General features: G+C 36.5%; 1 protein-coding gene across 7 annotated transcripts in view; it reads left to right on the plus strand.

Moving 5' to 3' along the window:
* ARHGAP5 (Rho GTPase activating protein 5) overlaps positions 1 to 19703 on the plus strand; it is a 110309-nt gene that overhangs the window by 60180 nt on the left and 30426 nt on the right. For 6 of the 7 annotated variants that reach the window (XM_036092042.2, XM_078053546.1, XM_078053545.1 and 3 more), the window contains exon 3: positions 15859 to 16006. In XM_036092042.2, coding sequence (XP_035947935.1) covers positions 15859 to 16006 — 148 coding nt within the window. The remainder of the gene's footprint in view (positions 1 to 15858; positions 16007 to 19703) is intronic. The other variant, XM_036092050.2, reaches the window with a different exon arrangement.

Genomic DNA, 19703 nt, shown 5'->3' on the forward strand with positions numbered 1-19703 from the left:
AGTGTACTTAGCCTTTGAAAATTTGAAGAAAGGTTTCGGTTTTTTTCCCTGGAAAAATGTACATGCACAAAATTTTACTGGAGTTCTAAGGGTTTCATATACTTTCTAAAGCTGTGGACTCTGGCTTAAGAATCTCTGTTGATAATGAGGAAGGAGGAAGAGACGCTGAAAATTTTTTTCTTTCTCTCTTGATCTTCTGATTGGCAATCATTAGAGTAACAAAGTATTTAACAGATTAGTTGTGAAGTGAAGGGAAAATCAGTGGTTTTAAGAATGAAGTGCTGGGTGTAATAGAAAAGCCATTTTCATGTTGAATATACTTAAAAATATGTATCTGGGGAGACTGGGAGGAAATCCACCCATTACTCATTTGAATAGCTAGATGTTTTGCTAGAACCCTCTCTAGATGATTACATGTTTATTTTTTGGTTGGTGAAGTTGTTAATGACATTAATAAAATACCTGTCAGGTAGATAATTTATGTTGAAACGCTTTATAGGGAGATGGCATCTTAGAGATGAATCAGTGCTAGAACCAATTTGTCTGTTAGTATTTACAAGAACCCAGACCACATTTATTTACCCTCAGTTACTGTCTCTTTCCTCTTTTCACCTAGTGTTAGCTTAAAGGGTGTGAAAGCCTTCATAACATCCCTGATTTCCAAAGTGTGGACTCTCAGTCAGTACCTGTAGCTTTTATAGACTTTTTATGGAGTCCTGGCTCCCATTAAAGGCTTCTTTCTTATACGGATATAAGTGTGTGTTCTGATGTAATACTTACTCCTCTCATCTAAAGTAATTGCTTTGTAGTAGTTTTATCGCTTTGTAATAAGTTTTTTCTTACTACACTATTAGGTTTTTGAGGGCAGTTAAAATTATCATTCATCTTTGCGTTCCCTACAGTAATGTTTCTCAATCTTGAGTTATGTATTGACCTTTTTTAAAGTTAAAATTATCAGACTTTCCAGAAATCTATCTGTAGCTATCTCCCAAACTTGAGTTCTTTGTCCTTGTTTTTATTAGCCTAGCACAATCGTTCTCAACCAGGGTCAGTTTGGCCCTCCAGGGAACATCTGGCAATGTCTGGAAACATTTTTGGCTGTCACAACTGGGGTAGGAAGTAGCTAGTGGTAGCTCTTGGGTAGAAGCCAGGGTTTCTGCTAAACATCTTAGCAATTCATAGGTGATCTCCCACAACAAAGGATTATACAGCCCAAAATGTCAATAATACTGAAGTTGAGAAACCCTGTGTAACAGAATGTGGTCTTTAGGGAAATTCCTGTGAGATTCTAGAAGTCAATCATATAAGACATGTTTGTACCTGCTCATTATGAAAGACAGGATTTTCCTCGTAGGTCATAGAATTTACTTCCCTCTCCTTATCATGATTGGATGAGAATGTATTTTCAGGAAGGAGCTACTGTGGGCCAAAGCTACATGCTATTGCTGTTTATCTTACTTGGCTGATCTTTATTCTGCTGTAAAATACGTTGATACATTTCATTGTCACAGTCTTAGTTGAAGTTGTCATAACTTCTTACTTGGATTATTGTGATGATTTTTTTTAAATAGTAATTTTAATATGAGATAATTGTAGATTGACGTGCTGTTGTAAAATAATGCCAAAAGATCTCATACGCCCTTTGCCCAGTTTCCCACAAATGTAACATCTTGCAAAACTGTAGTACAATATCACAACCAGGGTATTGACATTAACACGATTCACAGATTAACTTAGATTTCCCCAGGTTTACTTGTCATTTGTGTGTGTGTGTAGTTCTGTGCAATTAATCACATGGGTAGGTTTGTGTATTGACCACTACAAGATGCAAAACAGTTCTGTGACCAACAGATCTCTTCCGTTGTCTTTTTATAACCACACCCTCCCCTTTATTACTATCATTCATAACCCCTGGCAACCACTAATTTGTTTTCCATTTTGTCATTTTATAATTTTGCCAGTTCTAGAATGTTATATAAATGGGATCATACCATATGCAACTTTGAGATTGACTTTTTTTTTCCAGCACAATTTCCTTGAGATTCAGTCAAGTTGTTGCCATAAGTCATTAGTTTGTCTCCTTTTTTTGCTGAGTAATATTTCATGGTGTGGGTATACCACAGTTATTTAACCTGTTGAAGGGCATCTGTTGTTTCTAGTTTGGGGCTATTATGAATGAAGTAGCTCTGAACCATAAAGTACATATTTTTTTATATAAATACACAACTTTTCATTTCTCTGGAATAAATGCCCAACAGTGCAATTACTGGGTCGTTTGGTATTTGCATATTTAGTGTTATGAGAAACTGCCAAACTGTTTTCCAGAGTGTGTATATCATTTTAGATTCCCACTAGGAATGTGTGATGGATCGTTTCTCCATAGCTTCACTAGCGTAGGTGGTGCAGTAACTTTTAAGTTTTTGTGTCTCCTGTTTACCCTTGCTTCAAATTATTCTTTTATGTTGCATTCTGAGGGATAATACTAAAATAAAGTGCCTAATCTCTCTTCCTGTAAAATATATTTTGTAGCCCCTGTATAAAGTTCAAATTTCTTAGGGACCTGCCTAAACCCATTGACAATGTGGCCCTTACATACATCTCTACCCACATTATTAATTCCTGTACATTACAGGTATATGGAAATAGATGTAAAATAGATGCAGAATAGTAGCAGTCTCAGAGCTGTTGTGACAGTTAAGATTATACATGTAATATTACCAAGTACCTAATATACAGTAAGCAATAAATGCAGTTTCTAGTGATTTCTGAGTGCTTATGCTTTCATATGGTAGGCACCCAAATGTTTAGATACAGACCAGATTCTTTCTAAATTCTGAAATATCCCTGACCTCCTCTCTTCCTTTTTAAGTTCTAACTTTTGAAGTCTGGATTTAAGCCTCGCATCCAATTATTTTGACATTTAATCACATACTAGTTTTTTTCCTCCATAGTATATTTGAGAGCATTAACATTACTTCCACTGATTTTTGATCATGCACAATATCTAGCATGATGCTATGCACATAGTGCTCAGTTCTACACACTATCAGAAGTACATCACCAAACACTAGCAGATAGTCCCAAGATGGCAGAGGAGTAGGAGACCTTAGTTTCGTCTGGTACCAGGAATTCAGCTAGATAGCTATCAAATCATTCTGAACACAACCAGAGACCTAAGAAAAGAATAGCTGCAACTCTACAAGAAAAATGACCACTTTCTGTAAGAATGACAAGATGGAAAAACTCACTCAAAGAGAACAAGAGGCAGTACTGACTGCCAGGGACCTAATCAGTATGGATGTAAGTAAGATGTCAGAACTAGAGTTCAGTGTAACAATTATAAAGATACTAGCTGGGCTTGAAAAAGGAGAAGACATTGGAGAATCCCTTTCTGGAGAAATAAAAGAACTGAAATCTAATCAAGTCGAAATAAAAAAGGCAATTAATGAGATGCAATAAAAAATGGAGGCTCTAACTGCTAGGATAAATGAGACAGAAGAGAGAATTAGTGATACAGAAGACAAAATGATGGAGAATAAAGAAGCTGAGAAAAAGATAACTACTAGATCATAGGAGGAGAATTCAAGAGATAAGTGATACCATAAAGTGAAACATGATTAGAATAATTGGGATCCCAGAAAAAGAGGAAAGAGAGAGGGTGGTCAGAAGGTAGTTGGAGCAAATTATAGCAGAGACCTTACCTAGTCTAGGGAAGGAAACAGGGATTTAAGTCCAGGAGGCAGAGAGAACCCCCCCCACCCCAAAATCAATAAAAACAGGTCAGCACCCTGACATAGACATTATATTAAAGTGAATCTTGCAAATCCCAGAGACAAAGAGAAAATCCTGAGAGCAGCTCGGGACAAGAGATCCATAACCTAAAAGGGTAGAAACATTAGACTGGCAGAAGACCTATCCACAGAGACCTGGCAGGCCAGAAGGGACTGGCATAATATATTCAGAGTGCTAAATGAGAATATGCAGCCAAGAATACTATATCCAGCTAGGATGTCATTCAAAATAGGAGGAGAGTTCAAAAGCTTCCAGGACAAACAAACTAAAAGAGTTAGTGATCACTAAACCAGCCCTGTAAGAAATATTAAAAGGGATCCTTTAAGCAAAGAGAGAGCCCCAAAGTAACATAGACCAGAAAGAAACAGAGACAATATACAGAAACAGTCACTTTACAGATAATAAAATGGCACTAAATTCATATCTTTCAATAATTACTCTGAATGTAAATGGGTTAAATGCCCCAATCAGAGACACAGGGTATCAGATTGGACAAAAAAGCAAGAAATGCTGTCTCCAAGAGACTCATTTTAGACCCAAAGACACCTCCAGATTGAAAGTGAGGGGGTGGAAAACCATTTATCATGCCAGTGGATGTCAAAAGAAAGCTGAGGTGGCAATCCTTATATCAGACAAAATAGATTTTAAACCAAAGACACTAATAAGAGATGAAGAAGGACACTATATCCTAATTAAAGGGTCCTTCCAACAAGAAGATCTAACAGGTATAAATATTTATGCCCCTAGCAGCCAATTACATAAGCCAATTAATAACAAAGTTAAACACATCGATAATAATACAATAATAGTAGGGGACTTTAACACTCCCCTCACTGCAATGGACAGATCATCTAAGCAGAAGATCAACAAGGAAAGAAGGGCTTTGAATGACACCCTAGACCAGGTGGACTTCACAGATATATTCAGAACATTCCATCCCAAAGCAACAGAATACACATTCTTCTCTAGTGCCCATGGAACATTCTCCAGAATGGATCACATCCTGGGTCAAAAATCAGGTCTCAACTGATACCAAAAGATTGGGATCATTCCCTGCATATTTTCGGGCCACAGTGCTTAGAAACTAGAACTCACTCACAAGAGGAAAGTCGGAAAGAACTCAAATACATGGAGGCTAAAGAGCATCCTACTAAAGAATGAATGGGTCAACCAGGAAATTAAAGAAGAATTTAAAAAATTCATGGAAAGAAATGAAAATGAAAACACAACTGTTCAAAATCTTTGGGATACAGCAAAGGTGGTCCTAAGAGGAAAGTATATAGCAATAGAAGCCTTTCTCAAGAAACAAGAAAGGTCTCAAATACACAACCTAACCTTACACTTAAAGGAGCTGGAGAAAGAACAGCAAATAAAACCTAAACCCAGCAGGAGAATAGAGATAAGATTAGAGCAGAAATCAGTGAAATACACGGAAGAAATACAAACAATAATAACATATTATGAGCAACTATATGCCAACAAATGAGGCAATCTGGAAGAAATGGATGCATTCCTAGAAATGTATAAACTACCAAAACTGAAACAGAAATAGAAAACCTGAACAGACCCATGACCAGCAAGGAAAATGAAGCAGGCATCAAAAATCTCCCAACAAACAAGTCCAGGGCCAGGTGGTTTCCCAGGGGAAGTCTACCAAACATTTAAAGAATTAATACCTATTCTTCTGAAGCTTTTTCAAAAAATCAAAATGGAAGGAAAACTTCTAAACTCTATGAGGCCAGCATTACCTTGATCCCAAAACCAGACAAAGACCCCACCAAAAAGAATTACAGATCAATATCCCTGATGAACATGGGTGCAAAAATTCTCACCAAGATAGTAGCCAATAGGATCCAACAGTACATGAAAAGGATCATTCGCCATGACCAAGTGGGATTTATTCCTGGCCTGCAAGAGTGGTTCAACATCCACAAATCTATCAATAGGATACCCTACATTAATAAAGGACAAGAACAACACGATCCTCTCAATAGATGCAGAAAAAGCATTTGACAAAGTACAACATCCTTTCCTGATTAGAACTCTTCACAGTGTAAGGATAGAGGGAACATACCTTAATATCATAAAAGTCATATACAAAAGCCCAGAGCGAATATCGTCAGTGGGGAAAAACAGAGCTTTTACCCTAAGGTCAGGAACACGGCAGGGATGTCCACTCTCACCACTGTTCTTCAACATAGTACTAGAAGTCCTAGCCTCAGCAATCAGAAAACAAAAAGAAATAAATAAAAGGCATCAGAATCGGCAAAGACGAGGTTAAACTCTACTCTTTGCAGATGACATGATACTCTATGGAAAACCCAAAAGACTCCGCCCCAAAATTGCTAGAACTCATACAGGAATTCAACAAAGTGGCAGGATGCACAGAAACCAATGCACAGAAATCAGTTGCATTTCTATACACTAACAATGAGACAGAAGAAAGAGAATATGAGGGGTTGATCCCATGTACCCAAATGATAAGATACCTAGAGATAAACCTAACCAAAGAGGCAAAGGATCTGTACTCAGAAAACTATAGAACACTCATGAAAGAAATTGAGGAAGACACAAAGAAACGGAAAACCGTTCCATGCTCATGGATTGGAAGAAAAAATATTGTTATAATGTCTTTGCTACCTAGAGCCATCTATATATTCAGTGCAATCCCTATCAAAATACCATCAACTTTTTTCACAGAGCCAGAATGAATAATACTAAGATTTGTATGGAACCAGAAAAGACCCCGAATAGCCAAAGGAATGTTGAAAAAGAAAACCAAAGCTGGTGGCATCACAGTTACGCACTTCAAGCTCTGTAACAAAGCTGTAATCATCAAGATAGTATCGTACTGGCACAAAAACAGACACATAGATCAGTGGCACAGAGTAGAGAGCCCAGAAATGGACCCTCAACTCTGTGGTCAACGAATCTTTGACAAAGCGGAGAAAGTACCCAGTGGAAAAAAGACAGTCTCTTCAGCAAATGGTGTTGGGAAAATCGGACAGCCACATGCAGAAGAATGGAACTGGACCATTTCCTTACACCATACACAAAAATAGACTCAAAATGGATGAAAGACCTAAATGTGAGACAGGAATCCATCAAAGTCCTAGAGGAGAACACAGGCAGCAACCTCTGACCTTGCTGCAACAACTTCTTGCTAGACACATCTCCAGAGGCAAGGGAAACAGGCAAAAATGAACTATTGGGACTTCATCAAGATAAAAGGCTTTGCACAGCAAAGGAAACAGTCGACAAAACCAAGACAACCAAAAGAATCGGAGAAGATACTTGCAAATGACATATCAGATAAAGGGCTAGTATCCAAAATCTATAAAGAGCTTATCAAACTCAACACCCAAGGAACAAATAATCCAAACAAGAAATGGGCAGAAGACATGAACAGACATTTCTCCAAAGAAGACATCCAAATGGCCAACAGACCCATGAAAAAGGGCTCAACATTACCCGGCATCAGGGAAATACAAGTCAAAACCACAATGAGATACCACCTCACACCAGTCAGAATAGCTAAAATTAAGAAGTCAGGAAACGACAGATGTTGGTGAGGATGCGGAAAAAGGGGAGCCCTCCTACATTGTTGGTGTGAAAGCAAGCTGGTGCAGCCACTCTGGAAAACAGTATGGAGGTTCCTCAAAAAGTTGAAAATAGCGCTACCCTGTGATCCAGCAATTGCACTACTGAGTATTTACCTCAAAGATACAAAAGTAGTGACCTGAAGGGGCACTTGCACCTCAGTGTTTATAGCAGCAATGTCCACAATAGCCAAACTATGGAAAGAGCCCAGATGTCAATTGACAGATAAATGGATAAAGAAGATGTGGTGTGTATATACACACACCCACAAACACAATGGAATATTACTCAGTCATTTAAAAAAAGTGAAGTCTTGCCATTTGCAACGATGTGGATGGAACTAGAGGGTACTATGCTAAGCAATAAGTCAATCAGAGAAAGACAATTAGGTGCTCTCACTCCTGTGTGTAATTTAAGAAACAAACAGAGGATCATAGGGGAAGAGAGGGAAAAATAAAACAAGATGAAATCAGGGAGGGAGACCAACTGTAAGAGACTCTTAACTATAGGAAACAAAACAGGGTTGCTGGAGGGGAAGGGGGCAGTGGGATACTGGGTGATGGACATTAAGGAGGGCATGTGATGTAATGAGCACTGGGTATTACATAAGACTGATGAATCACTGACCTCTACCTCTGAAACTAATAATACATTATATGTTAATTAATTGAATTTAAATTAATAAAAAGGTACATCACCTTATATCCAAATGAATTCACATAGAGTTGGCTGTTTAATTTTTCTTGTAATTTTATGATGTGTAATCATTATTTTGTATGAATCCTAATTTTATTAGGTTTGGATGCTTAAGTTTAGGCATACCTACATAGTGACTCCCATAGATACGAAGAATTTGGTATAATGAAACTTTCCATAGACTGGTAAATAAACCAACAAACAGTACTTTGTGTATTAACAAATCTTATATGGTAAAGCCTTTCTCTGGTTCCTGTTTGTAATTTTGTGTGTTTCTGTTAGTGTTTACTGAACATGTGTTTATCATGTGCTAGGTATTTTGCCAGTACAGGTGCCAAAAAAGGGAAAAGTGGACAGTTTCTACATAATATTTTGGAAATCATACCAACAGGACTTCTTATGCAATTGCTGTGGAGAGTAAGGGAAGAGGGAAAATCACGATCAACTCCTAGATTTATGGTCTATGCAACTGGGTAGATTTACTGAGATATTGAAAACTAAGGGTGAAAGGTTTCAGACCAGAGAAAATCAGGACATCTATTTTGTGCTTTTTATCCTGTGTCAAGGTCCCAGTGAAAGTATAAAAGTTAGGTGTATGAATCTGGTCCTTAGAAAAAGAGGTATCAGGATTTAAAGGATATAAAACTAGGGATTAGATAAATTCACCTAAGGGTGTAGAGTACAGTGAGAGAAGAATGGAGGGCTCAGGATTGAGTTTGGGTAAACCAGGAAGGGTTGTTGGCAGGTGAAACTGAAAAAGGAATCCTTTGAGCAAAGAGTAATGAAATGGGAGCCAAGAGAGCAAGTGGTTAAGGAAGTTAGTAGTCAGGAAACAATGTTTCTGAGAGCTCAAGAAGGGTGAAGAGAAATGTTTCTTTTTAATTTGATAGTGTAGAAGTATCTGATCTTGACAAGCAGTTAAATAGAATGGAAGAGAAAGCCCAGGTGGAAGTAGGTTGAAGAGTAAATGGGATGTGAAAAGTAGATAGTAGGTATAGATGGCACGTCCAAGAAGTTTTGCTGTGAAAGGGAGCAAGACACCTGAAACTAACGTATAACATTCTATGTTGATTGACTGGCATTAAAAACTTAAAAAGCAAGAACTAATAGCTAGAGGTCAACGTGGGATCAGAGGAGGGTTTTCATGTTTGTTTTTAAAGATGACAAGTATTAGAGAGTATTGATATGTTCAGAAGAATGACCCAGGGGAGGGAAAAATTAATGTTATAGGAGAAAAGGGATAGAGAATAGGGGTAACTCTATAGTTCAAAGCATTTTGCCTTGAAGGTAACTCCAATTTAACATTGCTCTTAAAAAAAAAAAAAAAAAAAGTCATTACTTTTCCTATCCTTTTATTTTCAACTCTTAGGAGTCCCTTTGTTTAAATGGCATGTGTTTAGTTGGGTTTAGGGTTTTTTTGTTTTTGTTTTTTAAGTTATTTGTCAGAGAGAGAGATACAGAGCACAAGCAGAGGGAGCAGCAGGCAGAGGGAGAAACAGACTCCCCACTGAGCAGGGAGCCCGATGTGGGACTCAATCCCAGGACCCTGGGGTTATGCCTTGAGCCAAAGGCAGACACTAACCGACGGAGCCACCCAGGTGTCTGCTAGGTTTTTTGTTTGTTTTTAAAGATTTTATTTATTTATTTGAGAGGGAGAAGGAGAGAGCAAGCAAGAGCACAAGCAGGTAGAGAAGGAGAAGCATGCTTCCTGCTCAGCAGGGATCCCAACTTGGGGCTGGGTCCCAGGACCCTGAGATCATGACCTGAGCCAAAGGCAGACACTCAACCAGTTGAACCACCCAGGCCCCCCTAGTTGGGTTTAGTTTTGTACCAAGTCTGAGAGTCTTCTTTAGTTGATCTTACTCCATTTATATTTATTTTTGTAAGTTTCAGTTTGCTTTAGTCTTGTTTTATTCCACTTCAGTCGGGGGAAAAAAATGTAAGAAAGAAAAATGAAGAAACAGTTTGTGTGCTGCTTATATTTATCATTAAATATATTTTGAACCTCTGTTTCAGTTTATCATTCTTACCTCTCCCAGTAGTCTGTCATGATACTCTGTCATGCATTAGCATAATTACATGATCTCTTATTTTTTTCCCCTTCTCTTTTAGGGTATATTGAGGCCTTTGGTTTTGGCCTGTTATCAAATTAGTTTTACATTTTGTAGCTTGAGCCACGAAATTATAGATGCTATTTTATTATATAGCCATACCACTGTAATTTAGAATTAATTCTATGTGTAACTATAAAAAAATGTTTATTCTTTCTTCCATAGCACAAATTCTCCACATATAAGCTCTTTATTATCAATGATGTTTCATCACGTGTTTTTTTTTTCAGAAGGAGTTTGTGCTGTTATTTAATATTACATATTTGAGAACTTTAAAAAAATTTATAGTTGCTTGTTATGCACATCCAAATTGACATACTAGCTAAGTAAAGAATTCTTGACAATTCTTTCCTATGAATATCCCTATAGATGAGTCTTCTGACTTCCCAGTTTTCCTGAGAACTTTAAAGCTAGCCTGATACTTTCCCTCTACTGTTTGTTCTTGATTTCTTCTGCCTGGATGATTCTAAGATTCTTTGAAGCTTACTGAGTTGAGTATGATAGGTCTGTAACTTGATGGTTCATTCCTGTTTGTTATCTTTTTTAGTACATGATGAGGTCATTTAATCTACATATTGGCGTTCATCATTTCAAGAGACCTCAAATACTTTTGTTCTTTGCTCTTTTTTACAGGCAGTATTCCAGATCTTTGGCGTATGTTGATGAACAAAGCAGATAAAAATCCCTGCCTTTGTGTGGAGCTTAAATTGTAGTAGGAGACACCAAGTAATAATAACAAAAATAATAATACATAAGTAAAGAATGTAGTCTTGTAGGTAGAAACGGCAGTAAAAGGGATTGGGAATACTGGACAGGAGCTAGAAGACAGGGATTAAGATTACAGTTGTTAATAGGGTAGTCACGATAGGTCTCATTGAAATGGTAAAGGGAACAGCCAATATAATAAAGCCCTAAGTCAGGAGCATGCCTGACTGTTAAAACAGCAAGTAAGCCATGTGGCTGGAGGAAAGGAGTAAATGATGAAGAAAGTAGAGGGAAATGAAGTCGGAATACAAAGAGGCAGAGTTCTAGGCATGCTGATTATATATGGCCTTGTAGGCTGCTATTTAGGGAGCCTCTGTCATTCTGGCTGCTTTATTGAGAATGGTTTGAGGGGATAGTGGTAGAACAAGGGGGGGAATGGATTGAGCAGTTGATGTAATAATGTAGATGTATGAAATGATAGCTTTAAATAGCTAGATTCTATATCTAATACATTTGTTTGATAATTGGAAGTGTAGGGTATGACAGAAAAAAAGGGATCAAGGATAACTCCAAGATTTTTAGCCTGAGCTACTGAAATGAAAGGATGGAATCGTCAGCATGTGAGATGGATAAGGCTGCAGTTGGGGAAAATTTTAAGGAAATCATCAGTAGTTTAGTTTTGCACATGTTAAAGATACCTTTCTTAGACATTCAAGTGAAGATGTCCAGTAGAATGTTTCAAATGAGTCTAGAGTTCAGGAAAAGAGCTGAGCTGTAAGTGTTGGGTTATCAGCAGATGGATGACAAGATGAAGAGTGTGGGTAGGTGTTGAGAAAAAAAGATGGTCAGGGACTGAGGCCTGGGGTTTTCACAGCATTACAAGGATGGCTAAGAGGGACCAGCAGAGGAGACTAGTAAGCGGAGAGTGAGTGAGGTAATAGAGGTGGTGTGCTCAAAGTCTAGTGAAGAAAGAGTGCTGAAAGGTCAAGTAAGATGAAAGTTGGGAACTAACTATTGCAAAACAATCATTGGTGACCTTAATAAGAACAGATTTAGTGGAGTGATGAGGGTGATAGACTAATTTGAGTACATATAAGAGGGAATTGGAAATATCTAATATATATATGACTTTTGCAGAGTTTGCAGAAGGGTGTAGCATTATGGGGCAAATAGCTAAGGAGAGGAGGATTGAGACTTCTTTTTAAAATGGAAGCAAAAGAGTATTTTTTGGAACGTGTCATAGGAATGATACATACAGTAAAGGGGAACTTTGATGATCTTTTTCACTTTATTCTGATCTTTACAGTTATATGGAGTCTTACTGAAGAGATTTTGATTTCTTTAATGAATTTTTTTCCTCCAGTTTCTTTACATTTTGCTTCCTGTTGTCTCATTTCTTTGAGAGAATACCAAATTTTCTTGTTTCCTGGATTGGCTCTTTGAAAGCCTCCTTAACTACTCTTTTTCTTCAGTTTGTTCAATACGAAAGAAGCAGTTGAGGTATGTTTTTTCAGTGTTATTGATTACAGTAATTTATTTGAGGATGTTGCTTAGATGCCCTCCCTTGTATTGCTGATACTACTGGATTGGGAGGGCAGTTTCTAGAAAGCTATTTACATACCGTTTCCTGATCCTGTTTTCTTATACTAATGGTAGTTTTTAATGTCTGCTGAACACTTAATTGATAACACTGTATACATTATTTGTGAACAGGATGCTTATTTTACTGTGGATATTCATTTGCAGCTGACATGACATGAGATTTGCCTGAGTAGCCAGAAAAATAAGACTGGGCATTTGCATTTAAGCAGAAATAAAGATAGTGTGACTGAAGTATGAATCAAAAGTTGGGTTATCATAAATCAGATGTTTTCCTGCTGGCATAATTATTTAATTGGGGGCTGCCATTTCTGACAATGCTTCTTCAAAAGTTATGGAAGTTATTACCAAGTAACCATACTCCTCATCCTTTCTTGCATTTCAGAGAATCTTGATGGCATTTTATAGCAGTTGTAATCATCTAATCTTAGTTTAACCTAAAAAATTCATTTTGAATTGGTATAAATGTATAGCTATAGATCAGCAACTCCTAACTAAGGGATGTATATCAGAATTATGTAGAGTTTTTCAAAATCCACATATTTTAAAAGAACTCCCTGAATTCTGATGATTAAGAACTGTCACTATTAGAAAAAGAGATTGTATACATTTTTATTCATCATAAAAGCTAATATAGGAATCTCTAATCCAAAACTTACTCTGCGTAGAATATTCTTTTATAGGGGCGCGTGGGTGGCTCAGTTAAGCGTCTGCCTTTGGCTCAAGTCATGATCCTGGGGTCCTGGGATAGAGCCCCACATCGGGCTCCCTGCTCCTCAGGAAGCCTGCTTCTCCCTCTCCACTCCCCTTGCTTGTGTTCCCTCTCTCGCTGTCTCTCTCTGTCAAATAAATAAATAAAATCTTTAAAAAAAAAAGAATATTCTTTCGTATCAGTGCCAATTAGTAGAAAAATTAATAAAATCACAAAACTTTTTTTTTTTTCCCCTCCTAATATATATGAATTATAACTTGAGCTGTCAGGGCAGTTCTTTGTTAGTAAATTATCCCTTTAGAGTTTGCCAGAAATTCCATACTACAAGGCACTTAGCCTTTCATTACCTTAGATTACTAGCCCTGAATCTTGGTATAACCACAGAATTAAATAATTTGCCCTTGTAATTTTATAGACCTTGGGAGATGTTCCCTGAGCATAAGCCAGAGAATCTACCTTATTTTATTTCCTTTCTTCACCCTCCCAATTTTAGTCAAGTATTCAGTGCTTACTGAAGTTTACACTTCTTTTTTTCCTCTTTCCTATGATCCCAAGGATAAGGGTGGAATGTTTTCAGAGTCATCTGAGAGTTTAGATTGATTCCTAAAAGGCAGTATTTAAAAAAGGATTTCTTAAGAGTTAAAAGAAGATAGTAGGAAGGGAAAAATGAAGGGGTGGGAATCGGAGGGGGAGACGAACCGTGAGAGACTATGGACTCTGAGAAACAAACTGAGGGTTCTAGGGGGGAAGGGGTTGCCTGGTGATGGGTATTAAAGAGGGCACGTATTGAATGGAGCACTGGGTGTTATGCGCAAACAATGAATCATGGAACACTACATCAAAAACTAATGATGTATGGTGATTAACATAATAAAATAAAATTAAAAAAAAAAAGTTGACTGGAACAATTAGGACCAGCTAGCTTACTTTTCTTGTAACTATGTTCTTTAGGTGGCAAAGATCTATTAAGATCTTTTTATCATTTCATTCCTGTTGCTTCTGTCATAGGCCAGGCATTGCTTTTTTCATTAATCTATCTAAGTGTAATCTTTTTCATTGCTGTATTATCTCTTTAACGAAATAACATCCATCTTTGCCTCAGTTTTCAGTTTTCTAATCAAATTTTGCAGCTGGTAGTTTGCAGGCTAGAAAGCACCTTAATGTTCCTGAGAAAGAGGACTCAGCCACTATCCTACCTAAGTGTCTTCATTTCCACTTCCTTGCATATTCCGGTTTGGTGGTGGTGGTGGTGGTGGTAGTGGAAGGATTATTTAAGGAGTAAGGATCCACACTACTTGACTTGGTGGGTTTAGGTCTTGAGCCAGATCAAACATTCTAGTGCTTTGTTGGCAACATTCCAGAGACCTAGTTATATTATATGTGATCTGTACATATCAGGGTTGTATATAATCCGTATCATTGAGAGCATTTAGAAATTGGATTTCATGAGCTCTGGAAGTTTGCTGGGTGGAGCAGCCTGAAATTGAAATGAAGAAAGGACTTGGTTAATTATTCAAGATAGCCGGAGACTTGGAAGAATACATTGGGGGATCTATGGGGGATCTATCCAAAGGAGAGACTCCTCCAGAAAGAATGGGAAATTAAGATGAGTATTACTTTAGGCATAGAAAGCTCTCCTGTCCTCCCTCTCTTATTCCCCCCCCCTTTTCTGAAAAGAAATGGTATGCTTTTATCCTATTTACAAATCAGTAATGGTACTTATGACAAATTTGAATAGCTTTGTGATTTATCAGAGAAAATAAATTTGTAGATAAACTGAAAAGGGAACAATAAAAATGCTCTAACATCTTTGAATTTCTGAAAATTTACTCATCTTCCTATATTGTAGAGATTCTCAACTAGGAATGCATAATAGAATTATCTTTGGAAATGCTTAAAATATCCTACTCCAGAAAAATTGACTCAGAATCTCCTCAGCAGTTGAATTCTAGACAGTACCTCCTTAGGTTTTTGAGATGTTCACTCCCTGGTTAAGAACCCATTTTCTCCCAGTGCTAGATTGAAGTTAAACTCTGAAAATTAGTATTTCATTTTGTTTTTACTATTGTGAAACTGTTTTATCCGTTACATAAGAAACCTATCTTAACATTTAAGGAATAGAGTTAGTAGATAGGAAGAAACTGGGAAAATGAGGGACAAATGATGGGACTGAATTCGTGAAGTTACATAGTTTCATAGTATAATCAATAATTAAAGCTATATTATGTTCTTATAAATATAGCTATGCACAAAAGCCTCACTTGGACCTGCCCCAAAGACCAAATAGAATTAGTAGACTACACATAAACTGAATTGAGCATTGCTTACTCTCAGCTTTTCCTTTGAGTTGGCATTGAAAAATGATCTTTTCTAATTTCCCTACCTATCTAGTTTCCTATTATTTTCCAAAAGGAACATTTTAGTCAGTTTTTTTCTCTGTTCACAGTTTGTTTCTTTCCATTGCTCAAGTTGTTGTTTCTAGCAGAATTTAATGGGATTCCCATATTGGTGGTCATTTAGGTTGGATGTGGCTTTTAAATACTTCTTTTGATGCAAAATATATGTATTTACATTGCTGAGTACTAATGTTATTCTGAAGAAAATTAATTTTAATAGTTTTAACTTGAATATGTTTTCTTATAGCAGAAAAAGAAAACTAAGAACTTCAATCCACCAACACGTAGAAATTGGGAAAGTAATTACTTTGGGATGCCCCTCCAGGATCTGGTTACAGCTGAGAAGCCCATACCACTATTTGTTGAAAAATGTGTGGAATTTATTGAAGATACAGGTAGGATAGAAGTATTATTGCAAGAGATTTAATTTAAAAGTTCACTTTTGCTATACCAACGGTTTGTCAAATGTTCATGATTCATAAAAGCTAAGTTTTGAAAGAGGTGTATAGTTCTCCTTAGGATTGATTGTCTTGAGTATTAACTCTAGACATAACTATCAGATATTTGATAAGCTTTGTTGTTAGCCATTAATGCTTTTGTTGGACTTCTCTTTGATAAATGGATATGTCGAATGCTAAAATGTTACTTCCCTTATTCCGGAATTTAGAGTAACTTATTAAATTATGCTACTATTTAATCATAGTTATGATTTTAAATAGATAATTTGAAAGTTTTCAATTTTTTTTAAGTCTAGTACTATTATTACCCATTTTACACATGAATTTTTAAATTCCATAACAATATTTATAAATGTATGAAAGGCTGCTTGTTTGAGATGTTACTGTTTATTCAGCAGCACTATCTTGATGTGTTTTATATGGTTTGAGTTGTATTTTTAAGGAGTGTGCAGATAGCCTCATTATTTTGAAAACCAGCCTGTGTCATGTTTACTTTGTCCAATGTAAACTATTATCTGAGGGCTGGATTAGTAAAAATTGAGGAATAAAGGTAGAATATTATCATGTTTATGTGCATTTAAAAACATGAGTTAATCATGAAACCTCAGTAATTGAATGGACTACAAAATGTAATAGTTTGAAAACATGAACTAATTCCATCTTAACTTTATTTGTTCTTAATGATCTTCTTTGGTAAATAAGCATTGTTTAAAAGACAAAACTAGGATATCTGTCCTGTCTAAAATGTCAAGCTCATTTTTACTTGGATGTACAGTTCTATACCTGTTGGGTTGTCTTTTTGGTGAGAAGTGCTGACTTTAAGTTTTAATAAAGGAGTAGAATATGGGACAATAACTATTATCCACTAGTATTATAGTTGAAATAGTCTATATCTTCCCTGTTCCATTAATAAGTGTTAATTTATAGAGCCTACATTTGGATATACTCTTTTTTTTTTTTTTTTTTTTTTAAGATTTTATTTATTTATTTGACAGAGAGAGACACAGCGAGAGAGGGAACACAAGCAGGGGGAGTGGGAGAGGGAGAAGCAGGCTTCCCGCGGAGCAGGGAGCCCGATGCGGGGCTCGATCCCAGGACCCTGGGATCAGGACCTGAGCCGAAGGCAGACGCTTAACGACTGAGCCACCCAGGCGCCCCTGGATATACTCTTTTTTTAAAGATTTTATTTATTTGCCAGAGAGAGCCACAGTGAGAGAGGGAACGCAAGCAGGGGGAGTGGGTGAGGGAGAAGCAGGCTTCCCGCCGAGCAGGGAGCCTGATGTGGGGCTCGATGCCAGGACCCTGGGATCATGACCTGAGCTGAAGGCAGACCCTTAACGACTGAGCCACCCAGGCGCCCCTGGATATACTCTTAATCATTTGTTTTTTTCCTTCAGCAAAGTGTATTTTAGCCAAATTTCTTGTCTATATTTCTATCCGTCTTTAGCGTAGTAGAAGTGCAAAGGTCCTTAAAATATTAGCTTTCTGCTTTGAGCTTAAAGAATTCTCATTTGCTTTAGTAAATAATTTGGCTTTATGGATATGACTGAGAAATTAGGAAGTATTTTTCTTTAGTAATTAGAAAATAATAAAGTAATGTGTTTTGTACATTTATTTTTATAATTAAAATTCCCATTTCTTGAATATTTTCGAGTTGAGTGATTTGGGATGAGGAAAATGAATGAATTCCAAGTGTAAGATAAAATGAAATTCTACCCCAATTCTTAGCATAATTTGAATTAATTCAGTTAACTGACAGGTAATTTATATATTTAAGTGCTTTGTTAGAAGTGTACTGAGGTACCATAAGACCATAAGAACATACAGAAGATAAAGCCCAGTTCTTGTGTGGTGGTAGTGGTAGTGTATTTGATTTACTGATTAATGCTGATGCGTTTTAGCAGAAAATTCTCAGTTGCTTGAGTTCAGTATTGAATTCTCAATATGCACTTGTAGCACAACCATCTTTTGAAGGTTTTACTTATAATGTAAATATATATCAGATACTTATATTTAAAAGTCGTACTTTGTTGTTTGGAGATCCATAGACATAGTGGTGGAAATGAGCAGTCCTTTTACTGTTAATAATCAATCAACAGGCCTTGTTTAAAGGACTAAATTTTTTAAACAACCTTGAAGAAGCCATTATGGTAGTTTTAAAATTCAACTTCATTGATGATTTACATACAGTGAAATTCACCAATTTTAATTGTGCAGTGAGTTTTGATAACTCTAGTCATTTAAACACCACCACAGTCAAGATAAAGAACATTTTCATAACCCAAAAAGCATCCAGTGTTTCATCATGAAGTATAATGATAGCTAGCTGTTGGGGGTTTTTGTAGATGCTGTTTATGAGGTTGAGAAATTCCCTTCTATTCTTGTTTCCTTGTATCCAAAATGGATGTCAATTTTGTCATGTGATTTTTCTTCATCTGTTGAGGTGATCATATGGTTCTTTTTAAAGTCTGTTTATATGGTAAATTATATTAATTGATCTTCAAATGTTAAACTAAACTGCATCCCTGGGATAAATACCACTTGGGCATAACGTTTTGTCTTATATTATATATTGCTGGACTCAGTTTATTGAAATGTTAAGGATTTCTGCTTCCTGAGGGATATTGGTCTATAGTTTTCTTTCCTTGCAGTGTGTCTGTCTGGTTTTGGTATCAGAGTAAAACTGGCATCACAGACTTGAGTCTTTTTTCTAAAAAGTTTGTACAGAATTGGTAATATTTATTAAATTTTAGTACAACTCACCAGTGAAACTGTTTGGACCTGGAGTTTTATTTATGAGGAGGTTTTTAACTATGGATTAAAATTTTTAAGTAGATACAGGGCTTTACAGATTTTTCATTTCTTGAGTAAGCATTGGTTTTTTGTGTGTCTTTCAAGGAGTTTATCCATTTCATCCAAGGTGGCATAAGGTTGTTTATAAAATTCCTTATCAGTGTTTTAATGCCTATAGCATCTGTAGTGATGTCTTCTCTTTTGATTATGTATCACTAATTTGTGTCTTTTTTTCCCCTCTCATGAGATATTTATCAATATTATTGATCTTTTCAAAGAACCAACTTTTGGTTTTATTGATTTTTGTTTCCTGTATTTTGTCTGTTTTTTAATTCAGTGAATTCTTTTAATTCTCTTTTTTTCTGCTTCATTTGGCTTTATAGTGTCTTAAAGTAGAAGCCTGGGTTAATGATTTTGACCAATCTTTACTATAACATTTAATGTTAACTATTTTCCTCTAAGCATGGTTCTAGCTGTATACCACAGATTTTGATATGTTTACATTTGCATTCAGTTTGGAATACTTTGTAATTTCCCTTTTGATTCCTTCTTAATTTAACTCATTGGTTATTTTAGAAGTATTTTATTTCCTTATTTTTTTAAGATTTTTATTTATTTGACAGAGAGAGAGACAGCGAGAGAGGGAGCCACAAGCAAGGGGAGAGGGAGAAGCTGGCTTCCCACAGAGCAGGGAGCCCAATGTGGGGGCTCGATCCCAGGATCCTGGGATCATGACCTGAGCCAAAGGCAGACACTTAACGACTGAGCCACCCAGGCGCCCCTTTTATTTTATTTTTTTTAAGATTTTATTTATTATTTATTAGAGCACAAGCAGGGGGAG

The sequence above is a fragment of the Halichoerus grypus genome, chromosome 8 (genome assembly GCF_964656455.1).
Source record: "Halichoerus grypus chromosome 8, mHalGry1.hap1.1, whole genome shotgun sequence".
In the NCBI taxonomy this organism is placed as follows: domain Eukaryota; kingdom Metazoa; phylum Chordata; class Mammalia; order Carnivora; family Phocidae; genus Halichoerus; species Halichoerus grypus.